This window comes from Leucopleurus acutus, assembly GCF_964270905.1.
Source record: "Leucopleurus acutus genome assembly, chromosome: 3".
In the NCBI taxonomy this organism is placed as follows: Eukaryota; Metazoa; Chordata; class Mammalia; order Artiodactyla; family Delphinidae; genus Leucopleurus; species Leucopleurus acutus.
The window spans coordinates 112,082,500-112,105,684 of record NC_139145.1 but is presented as its reverse complement, the minus strand read 5'-3'; the positions used below and the strand labels follow the sequence as shown (position 1 = coordinate 112,105,684).

Sequence of the window (23,185 nt, the reverse complement as noted above, 5' to 3'; positions counted from 1 at the left end):
AGCAGGGGCTACTCTTCGTTGTGGTGAGCAGGGCTACTCTTCGTTGTGGTGTGTGGGCTTCTCATTGTGATGGCTTGTCTTGTTGCTGAGCACGGGCCCTAAGCACACAGACTTCAGTAGTTGTGGCACGCAGACTTCAGTAGTTGTGGCTTGCGGGCTCTAGAGAGCAGCTCATTAGTTGTGGCACACGGGCTTAGTTGCTCCGGGACATGTGGGATCTTCCTGGACCAGGGCTTGAACCTACGTCCTCTGCATTGGCAGGCGGATTCTTAAGCACTGCGCCACCAGGCAAGTCCCAAGTTTGACTATTTTTTATGCCTCATATAAGTGAAATCACACAGTATTTGCCTTTTTGTGACTGTCTTATTTCATGTAGCATAATGTCCTCAAGGTTCATCCATGCTGTAACATGTGCCAGGATTTTCTTCTTTCTTAAGGCTGAACAATATTCCATTGTATATATACTCCATATTTGCTTTATCCATTCCTCTATTGATGGACATTTGGGTTGCTTCCATCTCTTGGCTACTGTGAATAATACTGCAGTGTACATGTGTATGCAGTTATCTCTTCAAGATCCTGCTTTCAATTCTTTTGCATATATACCCAAAAATGAGATTGCTAGATCATATGGTAATTCTATTTTTAATTTTTTGAGGAAATTTTTGTTTTTGATAGTGCCTACATCATTTACATTCCCATCAACAGTGTACAGAGTTCCAATTTCTCTGCATCCTTGCCAACACTTAATATTTTCTTTCTTTTGATAGTGGCCTCCTAACAGGAGTACAGTGAGAATCTTTCTCCGTTTTCGCAATTTCCCAGAGATTGCATTTTAATTTGGCTAATGCTTAGTAGTATAGGTATTAACTTTTTTCTTGAATAGAGGAGCAAACGAAAAATCTATTCCTTTCTGCATTATAGACTAAGTACATGTCGTAGTTCTAAAGGTCCTCAGTCAAGCTGCCCATTACCCATCTTGATTAATTCTTACACTTTAACTTACACATGGATAGTTCCACAGTGCTCACCAAGTTCCCTAGTTCTGGTCTTTGAAGTCCAAGCCCAAAGTGCATAGCGTTGGTCCAATACCATATCGTAACATCTGTTTGGCCTGCTGTCTCAGATAGAGGTGTGATCACTGGGAGGAATCACTAGTTTTTCCCCGGGAATGATAAGCTGGAGAAAGGTTAGACTTGGGGAGACCAAGATAAATGAGAAAGAACTAGATCAAGCTCCCAGGGAATGACACTGACAAAGGCTGCAAAGACTTGTCAGTGTAGGTGTTGGGCAGAGGTGGGATCAGGGATCATTGTGGGCACAGCTAGCATCAGCTAGAGAGCTTGTTATGTAGCAGCTTGGATCATTTCTGACCAGGGCCCAGCAGATGGAGAGGGTCCATGAATAATGGTGTGGCAGAAATAGTAGGTTCTTTCTCACATTAGAGAAATGGCCAAAGTTGAGGGCTTAATGCCTCTGTGTTTCTCCACTGGATTTTCCCCAAACAGATGATTTGCAGTTAGAATTTCAAGGGTCAGTTTATCCACGTGGTTCGCGGGGTAGAAATATGATTTTGCAGTTCCCAGGTCAAGGTTAAATACAGAGCTCCTCTCACTGTGGGAGGTGGGGACATTCCAGGGTTGTGTCCATGTGTGGCCCATGGCACTTGTTGAAGCCCATTAGAGCCAACATCATCTCCAGAGGTGCCCTCTCCTCTGCCCCATGTGTCTTAGTCACGTCTACCCACTAATATGTGCCCCTTTATCTCTCATTTTTACCATGATTTCCGCCCCCCTCCAGCAATCCTTCTATTAAACACTTTGTTTTTGGCCACCTCATTGCATCTTGATTTTTTGTGTGTGGTAAGCGGGCCTCTCACTGTTGTGGCCTCTCCTGTTGCGGAGCACAGACTCCGGACGCGCAGCCTCAGCGGCCATGGCTCAGGGACCCAGCCGTTCCGTGGCTTGTGGGATCTTTCCGGACCAGGGCACGAACCCATGTCCCCTGCATCGGAAGGCGGACTCTCAACCACTGCGCCACCAGGGAAGCCCAGCATCTTGATTTTTTTTCTCTTTCTGTAGCTGTCTTCTGATTATTTTTAATGTATTTACTTCCCATCTTGTTCTTAAAAGTATTTAAGGTGGTAGTTCAAAGAGGCACATGGTACACTGGATTAAAACTAAAATAGATAAGGAAATCAGGCAATGGAGGAAAATCGTATGAGGCCATGGGTATGGTTAGTGAACAAGTGAGTACTGTGTGGTCCTCTGCAGTTCCTAAAGTCACTCTGATTTTGGTTCTGAATGTAATCAGTTATGTGATTCATATTGAAAGCTAAGAATAGATTGGTGTGCAGGCACATCTTTTCTTGCTCCTGAGACTTGAGAATAATTTATCCTGTGGATCCTCATAAAAGAGACACTGTGAATAGAAAGCTTAGAATTATACTGGGGTCTAGGGAGCTCTTTGGCATTTTTCTGAAAAGGTGAAACAAAGGAATTATAGATCTAGTTTTTCCTTTTATTTTGCATTGGTATATAGGCAATACTGATCATGAATAGTTCTAGAAAAGTCATGGATGAAACACTTTACTTCAGTGTCAGCCTGACAAGTTGTGTCTGTGTCTGTGTGTGTGTGCGCACGCGCGCATGCACAGAATGTCTACAGAAGCCAAGAGTGCTGCCGTATTAACTCTGCTATCTAGTCTTGAAAATTCCAGTTGGCAAAGTAAAGGGAGACAATGATCTGTCTTTAATTTGAAAGATGTTTGCGTGTGCTTTGCATAATGGTAACACTTAAGACAGCTGGCAGACTTGAATAAGAAGCCCTGTGCCAAGAGTTTGTACAGTTTCTGCTTTTCACCTCAGGATGCAACTCCACAAACCTCATTGCATGAGATCAGCTTCACCATTAGGCCCATACTGAGGTCGTGGGTCTCCCTCACCACTGTCCAGCTAGACAGTTTCAGGGTACGCTCTTTGAAAAATGCTAGTAACCTTTGTCCAGTTTTATTGTCATTGCAGTTATAATGCCAGCCTTGCAATATTTCCTGGCAAGAGAACTTCAAATGACATGAAGGGAAAGAAGAGAAATAGGAAATATCCCTCAAAATGAGCAAGACTGTGAACTTCGGAGGGAAAAATAATGCAGTTGGTTTCACCCCCACCCAGTCCCCAGATCTGTTCCAGGCTCACCCAACATTCATTAGTGCCCCTCTTTCTTCCTACCACGAAGTCCCCACCTTCTGCTATCCTGGGTCCTTCTAAAAAGCACAAATATCAGCCCAGCTCACATCCAGATTCCACCCAGTGGTGAGATCTCAACAAAAAACATAACCGACAGCAGGCAAGAAAGGAGAGCCATGGGGCAGCTCACTCACTGTGTTTGGATCTCTTACCCCGTCAGCGTTCTCTTGGGCCATGGCTGTGCAACCAGTCTAAGCATCGCTGCACGACCCACATCACTAGTGTCTGTTTCTGTATTCTTAGTTTGAAAATTGCCTGCCTGTGGGCTGAAAGTGCTCCCAATTTTAGCATTTGTTTTGAGCCCACATCTGCCCACTCGTTCTGCAGGCAAAGCTGCTTGGCATGGAACTTGACTGAAAGTGAACCTGGCAGAAGGAAACGCTTCTTTCCCCCCACAGTGCTGGCATGGTTTCTCCTCTCTGTAGGTGCCCGTTTGCTGACAGTGTTAGTCTGTGCTTTCCTGTTCTTTCAGTGGACTTTCGGGCCCTGTCCAGCTCTCTCGCTGGGAAGTTTTTTGGGTTCAGTGTAATTGCTGACTAAATGATGTGCTCATTTGCCTCAGAGGAATGAATGGTTGAATCAGACCAAGGACATACATTTGATATTCTACTTGCTCTTGCAAAGCAGATGCCTTCTATTACTGCATTTTGAGGGAGTTATTTAGAAAATAATAAAACTAACAGCTAAGCACTGATTTTTATGTCTCCATCCTGCATCACTGCCAGCTTGACTGTAATTATGTCATTGGAGGAAAGATTCTAACCATTTCCCTTCCCTGGCCCCTTTGTTTTTCAAAAGAGCTGACTTGGGGCCATATTTCTAAGGGAGTAAATCACATGCAAGTGTGAAAATGGCTTTATGTGAAGTTATTAGGGATTTTGTCAAGTTTGTTGAGTGAAATCTTGAATGGAATGGTAAAGGGAGTTGAGTTGAGAGTAGCTCTGCTGACAGGGGTAAATGGAAAACTAGTGGAGGTGATACAGCTTTTGTCGGTTGATGAAAAGCCCAAGGAAAAAGAAATGGAAGAGTTGTTGGAAATTTATGACATTCTTGTAGTGCTTTTCCTGAAAAGAACACACACAAAGTTGTAATTTTACCTGGTTACTAAGCTAGCGCAAGGGGTGTGGTAATAGCTTAAATGTGACTCTGGACTGTTTCTTTTACTCATGGGATGTTAGCTGCAGTGAAGAGGCACAGATTATCTTAAAAAATCTCTCAACTGTTCATTGTAAAAATTTCCACTTGCTTCCTGCTGATCTGTAGCTCTCGGACAGGGCTATCCAATAGAACCTTCTGGGAGGATGGAAATGCTGTTCAGTACTGTAGCCACTCACCACACGTGGCTACTGAGCACTTGAAGTGTGCCCAGTGCAAGTGAGGAAGTGAAATATTCGCTTAAATTGAGTTTTCATTTAAACTGACATAGCCACTTTGGGCTCGTGTTACCATTTTGGACAGTACAGCCGTAGATCCTTAGGCAGGGGGGCTCCTTGAATTGTCTTAAGGGAGCAACCTAGGCAAAGAACTAATGAAGTCCCAATTTTCATTTACCATCTGGAAAAAGTCCCTCTTTTCCCACTCCAAGAAGGGAGAAACATTCTGGAGGGCGGGGAAGCCACTATATCCTCTTCTTTTTATCAGTAACATCTGTTGTGTTGAACAAAAGGGGCTTGGGAGGGTCCACCAGGCTCAGCGGGGTCAGCAAGACAGGTGTGGAGATGAGCCACAGTTAGACTTCGTGTCGTTAACATTCCGCCAGGAAGAGTGACTCGATTTCATGATAAAGTCCTTTAAAAATATAGACTAACATGAAATGCTTATTATCCATAATGAACTTTTGTGTTTCCATGCATGATACTGACAAGAAGCTCTTGAATTCATGGCCTGGTTGTTAAAATTCATGATGTTTTAAAGCAGCAGTGCTGGAGTCTGCGCCGGTGGACCGAGCAGGAGTGGAAAGCTCCCCCGCGGCAGATGCCACCGAACCTTCACCTTGCAGGTCACCCTCAACTCCTCGGCACCTCCGCTACCGCCAGCCCGGAGGTGAGCGCTCAGAAGGGGACTCAGAAACACGCAAGCGAGGGATGATTCTAGCTCCTGAATCTTTTGTTTGCCTTACTGTTTCACTCCCCGAATATTTTTAGTCTCAGTTATGAAAAGTAATGGGAAGCAAATGTTACTGTAGGACCAAGTAGTAGAAAATAAATGATTAGAGAGTATGTCATTAGTATAACCAATATTTATTTGACCCCATCATTGCATGACACTTTGTGTGGAGTAACCTGAATTGAGAAGCCTGTTCTTAGTTGCTAGTTGATTGAATTTCAGTGCTGATTTCACCAAAATGTTCCCAGACTCTGATACCTTACCATGAATCCCAGTGTAGTCTGTATTAAATAGGTTCATCTGGGACACAGAATTGTCGGGGGGGACCTTATTAAGAACACTGTTTCAGCTAAAATAAAGTCCAGTTGCATGGAGCGCCAATCTTCATTCTTACTAGTGGCAGAATCTGGTATCTTTTCTGTAGTTATGAAAATTATAAAACATTATCCCATAATTTGTTTTAGAATATAGCAAATGTTTTCTAATTGGAGGGAAGACAGAACAAAAGACAGAAATCTTTTATCTCCTCATTGCTCACATAAATATATCCAAATTACAGTTGTTTTAGAAATGTTTTCTTCTTTTCTCCTCAAGCCAATTATTTCAAGTTGGAAGGGAAAATTATTCAATTATGAAACCAGATTCACCCTAAGTAACCCATGTAAAACGTAGACGTTTTCTGACTCTCATACTCCTGCTTTAAGTAAGGCAGTTTAGCAAAAGATAGAGTGCGTGGCTCCAAATGGTCCTTTCATTTGCAGCCTTAGCCTCGTGGTGGAAGCTGTTTTCATTGCCGTCACCTCCAAGAGAAGCTAGTCTGGGTCAGACTGTGGTCAGCAGATTTGCCCGGATGGATATTAGCCCTTTGGGGCTTCTGGTCCGTCGTGGGTCACCCTGACATTTGGATAGCTCTGAAAAAACCAAGGGTAACAAGCTAGATTCCCTGGCTTGTTATAGGACTACTATGGAATTAGCCAAATCTCTTTACTCCTCTTAGAGGCTTGGTCAGTCCAAGCCTTGGCAACTTCTTTGACCATTGCCGTGTGGGACAGACTCCCTTGAGTTCATTAAACCTGTAAGAGTTTGGGGCCAAAGTCTGTGAAAGCAAAACTTTACCAAGGCAAGATTAAATGCTGTCCACTTGGTTACTATTATTAGAGCTCTGTTTTAGTACAGTCTCTTTCGTATGTTTATATTCATGTAAAATGTTTTTAAATTTATATAAACATCATTTGGAAATCCTCATCCTGTTTGTGGATTAACTAAGTCCTTTGTTTCTTTCCTGATCTGACTAAATCCCAGCGACACAGGAAGAAAGCCAAAATCTGTGATAATATGGTGGATCCAAATGGGGACAGTATCACACATTTTCTCACTGTGTAGCTGAATTTTGCCTGTTCATCTGTCTACTTGCCACCTTGCTTCACAAATGTTTTCAGGCTACTGCTGAAGGAGAGGGTAGAGCTGTTCTTTGCTTTCATGCTTGGGTACATTAAGCAGCTCTTTGCTTCCCCTCTTATTTATTTTAAGCATGACTATATAACTTTAGGGGCAAACTAATCAAAAATCACAGAATCACAGGGAGCTATCTTCACTAAAAGCCTGAGTGAGAAAAACAGTGAGGTTGTCAGCAATATTAGCCAATGCTGTGTGTAAGCATCTGAGTGAGAGGGGCTGCCTAAAGGTGCTGAGTGCATCCTTCGATTTCAGAACCCATCTCTGCTTCTAAAGGTACTTTGAGAAGAAAATTCCATCAGTAAAATGTAGAATATTTTTTTAAAATATTTTTTATATTGAGATAAAATTCACATACCATAAGATTCACCCTTTTAAAATACACAGTTCAGTGGTTTTTATATATTCACAAGGCTGGGCAGCCATGACTACTATCTCATTCCAGAACATTTTCATCCCCTCCCCCACTAAGGGACCATGTCCTCATTAGTAGTCACTCCCCATTCCCATCTCCCCGCCAGCCCCTGGAAACCACTAATTTACTCTCTGTCTCTATGGATTTACCTAATCAGGACATTTAATGTAAATGGGATCATACAATATGTGACTCTTTATGACTGACGTTCACTTAGCATGATGTTTTCAAGGTACATTCATGTTGTAGTATGTATTAGTACTTCATTCCTTTTTGTGGCTAAATGATATTCCCTTGTATGAAAATTTTTGATTTGGTTTATCATTTCACCAGTTAGTGGACATTTGATTGTTTTTACTTTTTGGCTGTTATGAATAATGCTGCTGTGGATGTTCACGTATAAGTTTTTGTGTAGATGTATGCTTTCATTTCTCTTGGGGCTATACCTAGAATGGACTTGCTAATATAGAATCTTGTTATTTGCCTATTAATAAGGACAATGCAGGGTATTTGCATTCATCCAGTGCTGGAATGAAAATGAGAATTTTTATTACGTTATATTATCCAACTGTCTCACCATGCCATTTCCATTCTTTTGAAATAACCAGGACAGACCGCCGACAACTCCCACTGCTCTGTTTCGCCTGCTTCTGCTTTTGCAATTGCCACAGCTGCAGCAGGACATGGGAGTCCACCTGGTGAGTAGGGGCCAGCAGCTGAGTGCAGACACATGGCAATTTATGGTAAATCAGTGGTCCTTGCCTGCCAGCGTCTTGATGATACACTGGGCAGCTTCTTAAGAATGCAGATTCCCAGCCCCCTAAGTCAGTGCATCTTGGCGTGATACCGTCTTTTAAATAAGCACCTTCAGGTGAGTCTCACACAGGTGGCCTGTGCGTAACCCTTTTGAGAACTTCTGTATCAGAGAAGGATGTGTTATTTCTTTCACGTTGTTTTATGGAGTTCTTTAACCTTTTAGCAAAATTGTCGAGAACACGTGGTTCCCTTTTAACTGAGTCCAGTGCTGAAAGCATATGCAAGGTGGGAGGGAAGGTTTGTGGAGGGGGCGGGGAGGAGGGAGGGATCTATTGCTTTAGAGGACTCAAAATTCATTTCCAGTAGCTCCATGATGCTTTCTGAGTTGCTATCAGTTAATCTTCAGGGTAAAGAAGTACTTAAAATAAAAGCACGGTATTTTAAATAGATGAAAAATTATATTCATGATCTCTGTCCTCTTCTCTCATGTGCAAGGAGGACGTTATGTTAAAATAAATCCGTATGTGGTTTAAACAGCCTTGTTGCTGTAAGTATCTTCACCTAAACTAATTCTCTGTGTTCCGGGAGTGTATTTTTGGTGTATTTTGTTAATTAGCCGTTGCTCACCTACCAGAGAAGTCCATTTCCAAAGCCTATGAACCTATATTCAACAAGAGTAACTGGTAGGTACTGTCTGTGTGAAATCTAAGTTGAAGTAAGTACAAAGAGATACACTATAAGGAACATGAATTACCATAGTAATTCATAGTTACCTATCTGTCTATCTATCTAGATAGATAGATATCCCATCTGAATGGAAAACCTTTGCACTTTGACTACATTCCACATCTTAAATATTTCACCACACACACTTCACTGGATGTGGTCAGGCAAATTGGGGATGTTCTTTACCCCAAATATTCCCAGAACCTTCCCCTCAGTTCCCATCAGTAGAACACAATACAGCCTGTAATGGTAATAGTATTGACGTCTTCTCAATCCAGTCGGCTTCTGTTGTTGACTACATGTTATAATAATGAACATTTCTTTGATGAGATAATAAAGGAGTCTTCCCTACACTTCTGGCAGAATTGGTTATCAACTGTGATTTGCTAAGACCTTCTTCTGTCTTTTGTTCTCACAAGCTAGTCTGTCTTTGGAAAAAGTGAAATACAGAGCTTCCTCGCAGGTCTCTTAATTTAAATGTGGTTTGTAAGGGAAAATAGTTTTTAGGTCAATTCAGGATGAGACCATTTCCCCATTTGCTGGAGGCTGGTTCGGGGAAGGTATCTTTTTTTCACCTGAGATTGAAGCAAAGTTCTAACGGAGACTGGCTTTCAGACTTGGGCTTGCCCGTGCCTGATGGGCCAGAGGATAAAGTAACCACAATAGCCAGGTCTTCCTCACTATCCGAACACTGCTGCTGCTCTGCGGCCTGTTCCTGCTTCTCCCTTGCAGCCGAAAGAGCCTTAGCAAGAAAGCTCTCCTCAGTGAGCCAGCTGAGGAGGGGCAGCCTGCTGACTGACAACAGCCAGCACTGCTAGGTGCAGGGTGGCCTGGACCTCCTGTTTTATCACACTGCTGCCGACGTTGCCTGTAATGGGGTCTGGAGCCACATGATTCAAGTTTAGACATACATGACATAAAGGATGGCTTTGGCAGTATCTGTGGCCCCGCTGTCAAGGCAGCAAGTTGCACAGGGGTCAGTTTCGGTGGCTAATGGTGGTACGAAAGAGGGTCTGTTTTGGAGTAGGGATCAGTACGTCCCTGGGGCTCGGCTGCTTCATGGATCTAGCCCCACAGGAGAGTCCACCTGCCTACGAGAACTTGGCAGAAGGGCTCAGGTTCATAGGCCACTAGGGCAGGTGGATACAGAACAGAAAGAGAGGAAGTGCTAGGAAGATGATCTGGACTCCTTGGCTGGTCAGGGAGAGGAGAGCCTGCTACTGCCCAGAGAAGCCCTAGACCCAGAGAGACAGGTGACCAAAGGAAGCTAGTGCTACCTAATGTTTAAGTCTCAAACCAGGCCTTGTATCCACTCTCTGAATCAGGAATTATGACCCGAATGCACACTGGAACGTGGAGAGCCTGCAGAGGTGAGCAGGAGGGAAGGTGGTGTAGATAAGTGAACATCTCATGCTCACATCCATTTTTCCAGGCTTCCTGTCTGCTTGTCTGGCTGCAATATGGGACCACCTGGTGGTGCTGCTCTGCTGTGTGTGTGGCTTATAGCCTGAAACAACGTGCCGCCCGGCCAAGCCATGCGGTCTGCAGAGTGGGCTTTCATGTTTCAGGCTCCTCTTCGGGTTCCCTCTTGCTTTAATCCTCTCTCACCTCCCTGCCCTCAACCTCTACCTCCATCAAAATACACGGGAATCTGGCAACTCTGGGTTAGAACTGTCAGTTAGTGATTATGCTTTCAAATATTCACTGCAGGCATTTGCACGTAAGCCATTTCTCTTTAATGATTGCTTAGAAGGTAATTTTACTGCATTAAAAGGTATTTAAATTTAGCAGAAGGATGGACAGAAAATTTTCTTCGCAAAGAGGCCAGATAAGACGTGCATGCCGTAAAGTCAGAGAAAGTTGATTTATCTGTGGAAGGTGGCCTGGTATGTACTCAGGATTGCCAGTCCTGCCACTCGGGTCTGAGCCTGCCTGATTTCCACACACACTGGAAAAGACTGGAATTTCCCCTCTGGTTTCTTTAAGGACTTAGAGCCTGTACTTTCCAAAGATGGGTGTCTCTTCCTTCCATGTCATGCTCCGTTTCCTTGTAGACCAACAGGAGTACCTCTGCTGGAGAGGAAGGAAAGCCTGATCTGTGGGCATGATTGTGACATGATTAATTCTCCTTAACTTCACATTATAAAGAGTTCACAGTTTATTTAGTGCTTGCCTTGCGATTGGCAGCCAAGTTACATTAGGCCCACTGTGGATGGATCCGGGATTTGTGGGGTCTAACACTTACACAGTCTGCCTCAAGGAAAAGAATATAAAATTACAAACCTTTAGAGCACCTCCCAGGGCTTTGGAAGAGGCCCATACACATTGAGAGGCCCCGAGGCTTAAGCTTCCTGGTAAATCTGTTTATGAGTCCAGCCCTGATCATTCTTGGAATCAGAGCAGCTTTAGGAAATTTTGATCACGGGGTGGCGGGTGGAGGTGGGAGTGGGACCAGTGATCATCAATCAGTCAAATAAGTGCTAACTCTATAAGTTTTAGCTCTATGCAAGACTGAGACAAAAAAACAGTGAGTCTTATGAGCCACCACACTGGCTGAAATGTACTTTCAAGCATCTGCTCAAATTTAGGAGCTCTGCATTCAAGTAGAATTAAAATCTGTGCCTTTCAGATGGCTGCTGATACAGGGAATCTGCAGGTGCAGTTTGGATATAGTTATGATATGAATAGAAATGCAAATCCAATAAATACACATATCAGGGCATATCATGGTGCTTACTATATACCTAAAGCTCTGGGATTAATGATAGGGTTTATGAAATGATCTAAAATGAAATATGAAAGTGTGAGGTGGGTTATTTTTATGAGAGTAGAAATAACGGCAGTGGAGGTACTACAAGCAACTCTTGATTATCTGTGAAAAGATTATAGGTTTTACCATTCTATGCAAGTCAGAGTAAATTAACAAAGTAGAGGAATGGCTGAATGCATTTATAGGAAAATTAATGGCACAGTTACAATTGCTTAGAGAAATAGTGAGTTCTTTACTGGTGGTGACTTTGTACTTGTAAAATAGATCATTCATAATCTGTGTTTTCCTCTGTTAAACCACTCAGGCTTGTGTAGCCAATAGTAGATCTGAGCTTGGTGTGAATTGGGCTTGGACTCACTTTTTAAAATACCAATAACTGGTCCCACCCCCAGAGATTATGACTTGATTGGTCTGGGTACATCTGGGGCATCAGGATTTTTAAAGTTCCCTATGTGATACTTATGTGGAACCAAGATGGAGAATCACTAAACTAGATGGAGAAGGTGTATTTGTTCCTTCTCTGGTTGTAGCATTCCTACAACCAGTTTGAGACATATTTTTTATTGTTTTTTTTTTTCCAAAATATATAAAAACCATTTTACAATAAAAATGTCTTAAGATAGCTAGTTGAATTTTGGGAGACAGAATGTATCTCATTTACATTTTTTAATGAAAACATTATTATCACTATTATTAATGAAAAACAAAGAGCTTTGGCAAACCAAATGTAAGTTAACAGTGATTCCAAGCCTTACTTTAAATTCTTTATTTATTTTTAAGTGTCATGGGTACAACATTGTATTTCAACTTACGTATTCACTACTGTGTGCTTACCATGGAAAGTTTAATTTCCATCCATCACTATGCAGTTGACTCCCTTTACCCATTTTACCCTCCCCCATGTCCCTTTCGCCTTGGTGACCATTAATCTTTTCTCTGTATCTATGTTCGTTTTTGTTTGGTTTGGTTGTTTATTTCATTTTTTTCTTTTTGGTTGTTTATTTTATTTTATTTTTTTATATTCCTCATATGAGTGAAAACATATGGCATTTGTCTTTTTCCATCTGACTTATTCCACTTAGCATAATACCCTCAAGGTCCATCCACATTGTTGCAAATGGCAAGATTTCATCTTTCTGTTATGGCTGAGTAGTATTGCATTGTGCATATATATTACATCTTTATCCATTCATCCATTGATGAGCCTTAGGTTGTTTCCATATCTTGGCTATTGTAAATAATGCTACACTGAGTATAGGGGTGCATATGTCTTTTTGAATTAGTATCTTCATTTTCTTTGGATAAACACTCAGAAATGGAATAGCTGGATTATATGGTAATTCTGTTCTTAATTTTTTGAGGAATCTCGATACTGTCTTCCATAGTGGCTGCACCAATTTACATTCCCACCACCAGTGTATGAGTGTTCCCTTTTCTCATCATCCTCACCAACACTTGTTATTTCCTGTCTTTTTGAGAATAGCCATTCTAACTGGCGTGAGGTGATACATCATTGTGGTTTTGATTTGCATTTCCCTAATAATTAGTGATATTGAACATCATTTTATGTGCCTACTGGCCATCTGTATGTCTTCTTTGGAAAAATGTCTACTCAGATCCTCTGCCCATTTTTTAATCAGGGTGTTTGTTTTGTTGTTGTGGAGTTGTATGAGTTCTTTATATATTTTGGATATTAAACTCCTATTGGATATATGATTTTCAAGTATATTCTCCCATTCAGTAGGTTGTCTTATTGTTTTGCTGATGGTTTCCTTTGCTGTGCAGAAGTTTTTTAGTTTGATGTAGTCTCATTTGTTTATCTTTGCTTTTGTTTCCCTTGTCTCAGGAGACATATCCAGAAAGATACTGCTAAGACCAATGTTAAAAAGTGTACTGCATATGTTTTTTTCTAGGAATTCTATGATTTTAGGTCTTACATTCAAGTCTTTAATCCATTTTGAGTTGAGTTTTGTATATGGAGTAAAATAGTGGCCTAGTTTCATTCTTTTGCATATGACCGTCCAGTTTTCCCAATACCATTTATGGAAGAGGCTATCCTTTCTCCCATTGTATGTTCTTTGCTCCTTTGTCATAAATTATAATTGTCCATCTATATGTGGGTTTATTCTGGGCTCTCAACTCTGTTTCATTAATCTGTGTCTTTTTTATGCCAATATCATGCTGTTTTGATTACTATAGCTTTGTACAGTTATACCTCATTTTATTGCACTTTGCTTTATTGTGTTTCACAAATACTGTATTTTTTACAAATAGAAGGTTTTTGGCAACCGTGTGTCGAGCCAGTCTATCAGCACCATTTTTCCAACAGCATTTGCTCACTTCATGTCTCTCTGTCACATTTTGGAAATTCTCTCAATATTTGAAACTTTTTCATTCTTATTATACTTGTTATGGTGACCTGCGTTCAGTAACCTTTGATATTACTGTTTAATTTGGGGGTGGTCCATGAACCACACCCATGTAAAGATGGTGAATTTAATAGATAAATGCTGAGTGTGTTCTGGCTGCTCTACCGACCTGCCATTCCTGCCTCTCTCCCTCTTCTCAGGCCTCCCTGTTTCCCTGAGACACAACAATGTTGAAATTAGGCCAGTTAATAACCCTACTGTGGCCTCTAAGTGTTCAAGTGAAAGGAAGAGTTGCATGTTTCTCACTTTAAATCAAAAGTTAGAAATGATTAAGCTTATTAAGGAAGGCATGTCGAAAGAGTAGATGGGCTGAAAGCTAGGCCTCTTGCACCAAACAGTTAACCAAGTTGCGAATGCAAAGGAAAAGTTCTTGAAGGAAATTAAAACTACCACTACTCCAGTGAACACGTGAATGATAAAAAAGCGAAACAGCCTTATTGCTCTTATGGAGAAAGTTTTAGCGGTCTGGATAGAAGATCAAACCAGCCACAACATTCCCTTAAACCAAAGCCTAATCTAGAGCAAGGCCCTAACACTCTTAAATTCTGTGAAGGTGGAGAGAGATGAGGAAGCTGTAGAAGAAAAATCTGAAATGAGCGCAGGTTGGTTCATGAGCTTGAAAGAAAGAAGTTGTCTCCATAACATAAAAGTGCAAGGTGAAGCAACAAGTGCTGATGTAGAAGTTGCAGCAAGTTATCCAGAAGATCTAGCCAGCTAAGATCATTAATGAAGGTGGATACACTAGACAACAGATTTTCAGTGCAGATGAAACAGCCTTCTATTAGAAGATGATGCCATCTAGGATTTTCGTGGCTAGAGAGAAATCAATACCTGGCTTCAAAGCTTCAAAGGACAGGCTGACTCTCTTGTTAGGGGCCAGTGCAGCTGGTGACTTGAAGTTGAAGCCAATGCTCATTTACCATTCTGAAAATCCTAGGGCCCTTAAGAATTATGCTAAATTATGCTAAATCTGCCTGTGCTCTATAAATGGAACAACGAAGGCTGGATGACAGCACATCTATTTACACCATGGTTTACTGAATATTTTAAGCCCACTGTTGAGACCTATTGCTTAGAAAAGAAGATTCCTTTCAAAATAGTGCTGCTCATTGACAATGCACCTGGTCACTCAAGAGCTCTGGTGGAGATGTACAACGAGATTGTTATTTTCATGCCTGCGAAATACAGCATCCATTCTGCAGCCCGTAGAGCAAGGAGTAATTTTAACTTTCAAGTCCTGTTATGTAAGAATTATATTTCATAAGACTATAGTTGCCATAGATAGAGATTCCTCTGATGGATCTGAGAAGGGTAAGTTGAAAACTTTCTGGAAAGGATTCGTCATTCTAGATGTCATTAAGAACATTTGTGATTCATGGAAAAAGCTCAAAATATCAACATTAACAGGAGTTTGGAAGAAGTTTATTCCAACCCTCATGGATGACTTTGAGGGGTTCAAGACTTCAGTGGAGTAAGTCAGTGCAGATGTGGTGGAAATAGCAAGAGAACTAGAATTAGAAGTGGAGGCTGAAGATGTGACTGACTTACTGTGATCTCATGATAAAACTTCAACAGGTGAGGAGCTGCTTCTTATGGATGAGCAAAGAAAGTGGTTTCTTGAGATGGGATCTACACCTTTTTTTTTTTTTTTTTTTTTTTTGTGGTATGCGGGCCTCTCACTGTTGTGGTCACTCCCATTGCGGAGCACAGGCTCCGGACGCGCAGGCTCAGCGGCCATGGCTCACGGGCCCAGCCGCTCCGTGGCATGTGGGATCCTCCCGGACCGGGGCACGAACCCGTGTCCCCTGCATCGGCAGGCGGACCCCCAACCACTTCACCACCAGGGAAGCCCGGATCTACACCTTTTGAAGATGCCGTGAAGATTGTTGAAATGACAACAAACGATTTAGAATATTACATACATTTAGTTGATGAAGCAGCAGCAGGGTTTGAGAGGATTGACTCCAGTTTTGAAAGAAGTTTTCTGCTGTGGGTAAAATGCTCTCAAACAACATTGTATGCTACAGAGAAATTGTTGGCGAAAGGAAGAGTCAATGGATGTGGCAAATTTCTTGGTTGTCATATTTTTTAAAATGGCCACAGCCATCCCAGCCTTCAACAACCACAAGCCTGGTCAGTCAATAGCCATCAACATTGAGGCAAGACCCTCCACCAGCAAAAAGATCATGACTTGCTGAAGGCTTGGGTGACGGTTAGCACTTTTTAGCAATAAAGTGTTTTTAATTAAGGTATATACATTATTTTTTCAGAACTAATGCTATTGCACACTTAAAGGACTGCAGTATAATGTAAACATAACTTTTATATGCACTGAGAAACCAAAACAAATGGTGTGACTTATTTTATTGCAATATCTGCCGTTTTGCCATGGTCTGGAACAAAAGCTGCAATATCTCCAAGGATGCCTGTTGTATAATTTGAAATCAGGGATGTGATACCTTCAGCTTTGTTTTTTTTCTCAGGATTGCTTTGGTTGTTTGGGGTCTTTTATGGTTCTGTATAAATTTTAGGATTTTTTTTGTCCTATTTTGTGAAAAATATTGTTGGGATTTTGATAGGGATCGCATTGAATCTGTAGATTGCTTTAGGTAATATGGACATTTTAACAATGTTAAACCATAAGACGTTGTTGAAAGAAATTGAAGGCACAAAGAAATGGAAAGATATTCTGTGCTAAATGATTCCAGTCTAATTTTTAGACACACACACACACACACACACACACACACACACGGACTGAAATTAAAATTTTGGAACTGAGAAGTTACATCGTTTTTATAAAGTTTTTATTTTTATTGAAGTATAGTTGATTACCATGTTGCGTTAGTTTCTGGTGTACAGCAAAGTGAATATATATATTCTTTTTTCGTACTCTTTTTCATTATAGGTTATTACAAGATATTGAATATAGTTCTCTGTGCTATACAGTAGGACCTTGTTGTTTATCTATTTTGTATACAGTAGTTTGTATCTGCTAATCCAAAACTCCTAATGTATCCCTCTTAACTAGTATGAGCCTGCAAAGCAGCTAGGGATGCTCATGTCAGGGGGTCATTGCACTCTCTTCCTGGGAGGATGCCCACAGCAAGCCAGATCACATGGAGCACTTCCTCTGCCCATCATGTGTTTTTGATAAGCCTTTCAAGCAAACCCAAATCCTTGTTCCAGCTGGCCTGAGCACCCTCTTTCCTGACCATGTTGCATTGCCAAGTTCTCCTTCTTTGTGCTGCCCTTTCCTGAGCTCCACGCAGACCATTCTCCTGTATTACTGTATCTCCTCAGCAAAGGTACATGCACTTGATTGTGCCTTTTCACTTTTCTGATCCGCTCACATTGCTTAATTGCTACTTGACTGCAGTACAGTTTCATCCATTTCAGGGCCAGGCAGGTAACCGAAAGGGGGACTGGATGGCTGATACCATGTGAAAAAGGGGCAGCCACTGCTCATCTCCCCCTGGTTTTTGCCATGACAGAATACAGACTAGGGCCGTCAGATCTGTTTTCTTTCTTTCTTTTCTTTATTAAAGAAAAACCAGAAATCTGGATATTTATGTAAAATCTCCTATTTTTAAATGTTGGAAGTGAATTCATACTCTTTAAAAAATACTGTCCAGCCCAGCAGAATACTTCTGTGGACCACAATTGGCTGTGAGCCACCCGTATGTGACCTCAGATTTACTGTAATCATTTACAGCTGGAGTTGTAGGTTGATCCAGATAAGAGTTTCTGAGACCATACCTCAGTGCTAGCAATGGACTCCTGAATCTCCTCAGTCTTCCCTCCCCAAAACTGTTTCCTATTCCTTTGGCCAGGCTATTTTATAGGAAGCCCATCTCTTCTTGTCCACTGTGGCTTGACCACTTTGGCTTTCACAGGGTAATCTTATCTCTAAGATCTGGAGGATGCCTCATTGTCACCCCTTCACCATGGAAGGGATTTTGGGGACTGTCTTTCTTACTTTACAGATTTTGAAACAAGTGTGAGACCCAGAATGCTGGAGGGCCTGGCCCAGGTTCTCAGAGTGCCTGAGAATGAGGCTCAGATCTGTCCACTACCAAACTGCTTCTTTCTTTGCCCTGATATTGCCTCTAATCCCACATTTATTTCAAAAAGAACAAGATCTTGGGAAACTTGAGTTATGTATTTTGTTGCTAACTCTTGATCCTGTCTTCATCTGCAGCATACCCACTACTTTCCATCTTCTTTCCACCTGGCATTCACCTGACAGATACAGCAGCACGGTAACTCCAGAGAGATGAACCCGAGTGAAATTAGTCATCTGTGGGTAGATTCTTACTTAGCTAGCAGCACTGAGGGGTCTGTGATTTCTTTCACAGGATCGCAGAAACTAGGGTCTTAGTACAATGATATAACCTGGTCAGAGGAAGCGTTTATCTCTGTATTGAGAATTGGATTAAATTCGCAGTAATATATTGAGTACCATGAATTACGTTAATGTCATATATGTACCCTGCTGTCTTTTTTTTTTCTGGATTTGTGAGAGCAATCAGCTCTGTTTAAATAGTTTAGCTATTTAGTGAGTAAACTTGTAAGAAAGGCACAGAATATGGGCTTTTTGCCAGTGTCGTTTATCTAACTGGCATTTGTAGCCTGTGGCTTCACAAGTGCTAGGAAGACCTGAAGACACAACTTAATAACATGTAATTAGCCTGTTTTATCTTGTGAATACATCATAATTGTGGGTAGTTTTTGCAGAGGGCCTCTCAGAGTTGCACCCACATCTTGCAGACCCCCGTCCTATGCTTCCCTGTTGGGCATTTGTGTATGCAATTATAAACTTATTATCAACATGACAAAAGCAACAACAATAAAGTTACATAATTCTATAGGGTGTACTATATACCAAGCACCGTTCTAAACTTTACATATGTTAACTAATATGTGAAGTAGTTACTACTATTTGTATAATGAGTATAATGTACTCATTATACTAATAATAGTATTATTATATATTTAATATATAATAATACTATTATATATAATTAATAGTATAATGAGTATATTAGTAAATGAGTATAATAATAATATTATTATTATACTTATTTTCCAGTTGAGGAAATTAAGATACAGAGAGTTAAGTAAGTCACCTAAGGTCACGTAGGTAGTAGGTGGCAGATTTGAATCATATCATCTGGCTAATGAAAAGAGAACTGACAGGATCTATTACCAATCCCAACCTCTGCCTTACATAGATAAGACAGAGATGGAACTTCATTCTCTGGGTTTCTACAGTGCTGCCATTTCGTTTGGAAAAGGACATGAATGTTTCTGGTGGGTGGTCTGGTGGTTTTAAAAATGTGTCCACAAATTCTTTCATACTCCATCCTTCAAGAGGTGAAGCTTAATTTCTCTTTATTTTTGTGTGGGCAGAACTTAGTAATTTGCTTCTAACAAATAAAATTAAGCAGAAGTGGTCATGTGTGACTTTGGAGCCTAGGTCATCAGAAGGCATAGTGTCCTCTGTCTTGGTCAGTCTCTCTCTTGGATCACTTGTTCTGGGGGAAACAAGCTTCCATATCATGAGGAGAGGCCCAATGAGACCAGCTAGAAACTAGAAAGTGGGCCTCCTGCCAAGAGCCTCATGCATGAGCTTAGAAGTGAACCCTCCAGCCCCACTTGAGCCTTTGGATGTCTGCAGCCCTGGTGGACATCTGGCTTGCAACCTTGTAAGACACCCTGAGCCAGAGCCACCCAGCTGAGCCACTTCCAAAATCTCATCCCGAAGAAACTGTGCAATAATAAATGTTTGTTATTTTCAGCCCGTAAATTTCAGGGTGATCTGTTGTGCAGTGATAGATAGCTACTACAGGTGGTATCATGGTTGCCAGTAAACCTTGGCGAAATTATTCAAAATCAAATTGCGCTTAGGGAGCATATTTTCATATTGGAAAGAGAAACATGTCTGGGCTGTTCCTATAGGACAGAACACGCTGAGCTTATTCCCCCCAAACTTTTTGAAATGGAAAGAATATATCTAAAATTAACATGTAGCTTAAATCTACCTTATTCTTCTCCCTTCACCTGTAGTGCTCTGAATTGAATAGACTTATTTTCCTACTGTTTGAGAGCTGAGAGCAGTTTGATTTGAACACAACTGTTGCTTAGCAATAGGAAGGAACTTAATGGCTCTACTCTCTTCTGCAAACTGAGAGGAGCCTCCCTGTGTAGCTATTGTCTGTCTGTAATGCTGAATTTAAAATTGTAATTATCATTTTAAGATGAAATTGAAGCTGGCCTATGTGACACATTACACTCACCCTAGCATCTCAGCTACCCAGCAGGTTGGAGTGTCCCAGTTTGAGGCCCCTTTGCAGAGAAGCTGGTCTCCTGGAACTATGGGGCATTTAGAAGACTAAGACAGAGCTCTAAAGAAGCTAGTGAATTCCCAATTGGTAGGTGGTTTGTATTCTCTAAACACTGACTTTGTGATTCTGGGACTGCAACTTGGCTCTTGAGATGCTGTGACTAGAAACTGAGCCAATGATATTAGGGAAGGGCTTTGGTGGCATGGGGATTCCAAAGACATTTTGGGGAGTAGGAGGGGGTGGGAAGTCTAGCTGCCACTGACATTACTACCCAGCTCTGTTGGAAAGGCTCCTAGAAATGTCAGCTGCTTTGGATTTTTTTTTTTTTTTTTTGCTTTGGATTTTTTAAACAAAAGGTCTAAATCCGATTCTTCATCAGAGAGGTTGGTCTCGAGATTCAGAAATCTCTGCCCGAATTAAAAGCATTATTCTTTCCCACTCTTTGGATTAAATGATGAACAAGTTTATTTGATTTTGCTTAATCTTCAATTAGTTATATAGGTCTTTCCGTGTACGTGTACACGCTATGCCATACCAGGTGTTGTGGAAAGACAAAAATAGAATACGAGGCATTGCCTCTACTCTCTAAGAACTGACAGTCTCATTGAGGAGATTAGATGAACAGGCATAAAGTAAATTTCAAATGATCAAGATGTAAACTCTAGCATACTGATAATAATCAGTATAATTATTGGTTATTAAATTCTGGACTTGAAAACCCAGAGAAAATGTCACATTAGCAAAATAATAAGCCTTCAGTACATGACCCTGAAAGAAAAAGTTAATATAGTTTCAAAGTATTTCATGCATTCACTCTTCCAATTAGTCAGTTTTCTGAACATAGGTTTTTGGAGCTTTTTTTGTTTTTGACTTTGGGACAGTGTTTTCCTCTGGATCTGCACATTATTCCTATGGTCACACACTTCCTGGTGTGTGTTATAGTCTTAGCAGTTTGGCTGGTTTTACATTAAGTGGAGGCAGTGTCTGTCGTACTGGAGTAAATTAACATTACCAAGATTTCGACACATGCATCAGAAGGAGAAGTGACGAAAGTCTTAGACAAAGTATATTTCAGTGTCTTACAAAATCAGAAACTATAAACCTACAGAAAACACGAAACAGACTTGTTGAACTAGAGATAAATAATAGTATCCTGATACGTTTTTGCGTGCATGTCTGTTTTTTTTTTTAATAAGTGTAACAAATAGTCATGGAGGGGCAAACAGCTCCTTTTTTAGATATTACAGCAAGTCCCCTACATAGGAACCTTCAAGTTGCGAACTTTCAAAGATGCAAATGCGCATTTGCATGTCCAGTCACGTAGTTCACGTGTCTGGTGTACATTGTCATGTGCGTGCATCCTCTGTAAGTGGTTGTGCTTTTGTGTACTTTACTGTACAGTACTGTATAGAGTACAGTAGTACAGTGTCTTTATTTCAAGCCCAGGATGTCCGGAAGCAAGCGTAAAAGCAGCGGTGATGTAGCTGGTACTGCTGAGAAAGGCTAAGTGCCAAGAAAGGACAAAGAGAGACAAGAGGAAGTAGTAACTGAAGAACCGAAGAGATTCATGATGTAGGAAATGGCAAGGGGATTTTCTTTATTTGAGGAGGTACTGTTAGTTTTTGAGGCACAGGACCTGAATGTAGAACGTATATGAACCTACAGCTGCCATTCAGAATGCAATCCAGTCATCTGTGATGAGAAAAAAAGAGCTACTACCCAGACATCACTGGATCGTTTTTTCAAGAGGGTAGATAGAATTGAATCCAGCAAGGAACCAGAACCTGTGCCACCAACTTCAGGCATGAGTGAAATTGCAGCTTGCCTTCTGTCTCCTATCGCTGACCATCCTTCAGCTCTGCCATCGCCCACCTCCTCTCCCTCCTCCAGTCAGCAACTCTTCCTGCCTGTTCACTCAATGCCAGCCCCTGTATGCCAGCTGCTGTCCTGTACTACTGGACTTTTCAAGGTACTGTACTGTAAGATTGAAAATGTTGTCTTATTTTTTGTTTGTTTTTTATGTATTATTTGTGTGAAAAGTATTATAAACCTATTACAGCACAGTACTATCTAGCCGATTGTGTTAGTTGGGTACGTCGGCTAACTTTGTTGGACTTACAAACAAATTGGACTTACGAATGCACTCTCGGAATGGAATTCGTTCGTATGTAGGGGACTTACTGTATTGGATCGCCAGCTGTAAACACTGTGAGGCTCGATGTTTAGTCATGTGTCGCATTCGAATGGCAACAGTGCAGATGTTACCTGCCTATAGCCCTCCTCCACTTTATAGACTTTTATTTGGGCTTGTTTCTAATTTTCAAGATCCTGTACACCATTCAGAATTAATTCAAAACAGAGCATCTTAGTCAGGATAAAGCTTCATCTGGCAAATACGCTACCAGAGTCAGTTCTCTTGATCCCTGTGGGTTGTGTGGAAAACAAGCCACGGTCCCCTTTAGCCGCAGGCACGGAAGCTAACAGTCTTAGCAAAGGCTAGAGTTTCCTGCCTCCACCTGGCTTACCTCGCTCACTGCAGTGTTAAAGATTTGTAAGTTATGTTCTATTCCTTTTCTTCTATCCTAGCAATATGGGTTTATGAAGACCTAATCCTACACCTCACGTTTGTATACTGCCTCACAATTTCAAAGCCCTTTTATAAGTAACAGCATGTGTGTCCATCACAACCAGGCTGGGAAGTGGAGAGGCAGAGATTATCTTCCTCTTCTAATATATAAAGAAACAGGCTCAGCGAGGTGAAGTGACTTACGGGCGGTTAGAAATTGCAGGCATAGGCCCTGAGTCCAAGTCTCTGGACTCCTGGTCCAGTGCTCATTCTGTTAAACCAGGTTACTTTTGTAAAGTGGTATTTCAGAGCCATACCCCTGAAATGTCAAGGGACAGTTGAACAGTTAGTTGGTATCCAGTTAATTAAT

General features: G+C 41.3%; 1 protein-coding gene across 2 annotated transcripts in view; it reads left to right on the top strand.

Annotated features, from left to right (window-relative positions):
- The window catches only part of RASGRF2 (Ras protein specific guanine nucleotide releasing factor 2), a 227,838-nt gene that overhangs the window by 127,623 nt on the left and 77,030 nt on the right, over positions 1-23,185 (top strand). For both annotated transcript variants that reach the window (XM_082836364.1, XM_082836363.1), the window contains exons 16-17: positions 5,163-5,288; positions 7,830-7,919. In XM_082836364.1, the coding sequence (XP_082692490.1) occupies positions 5,163-5,288; positions 7,830-7,919 (216 nt within the window). The remainder of the gene's footprint in view (positions 1-5,162; positions 5,289-7,829; positions 7,920-23,185) is intronic.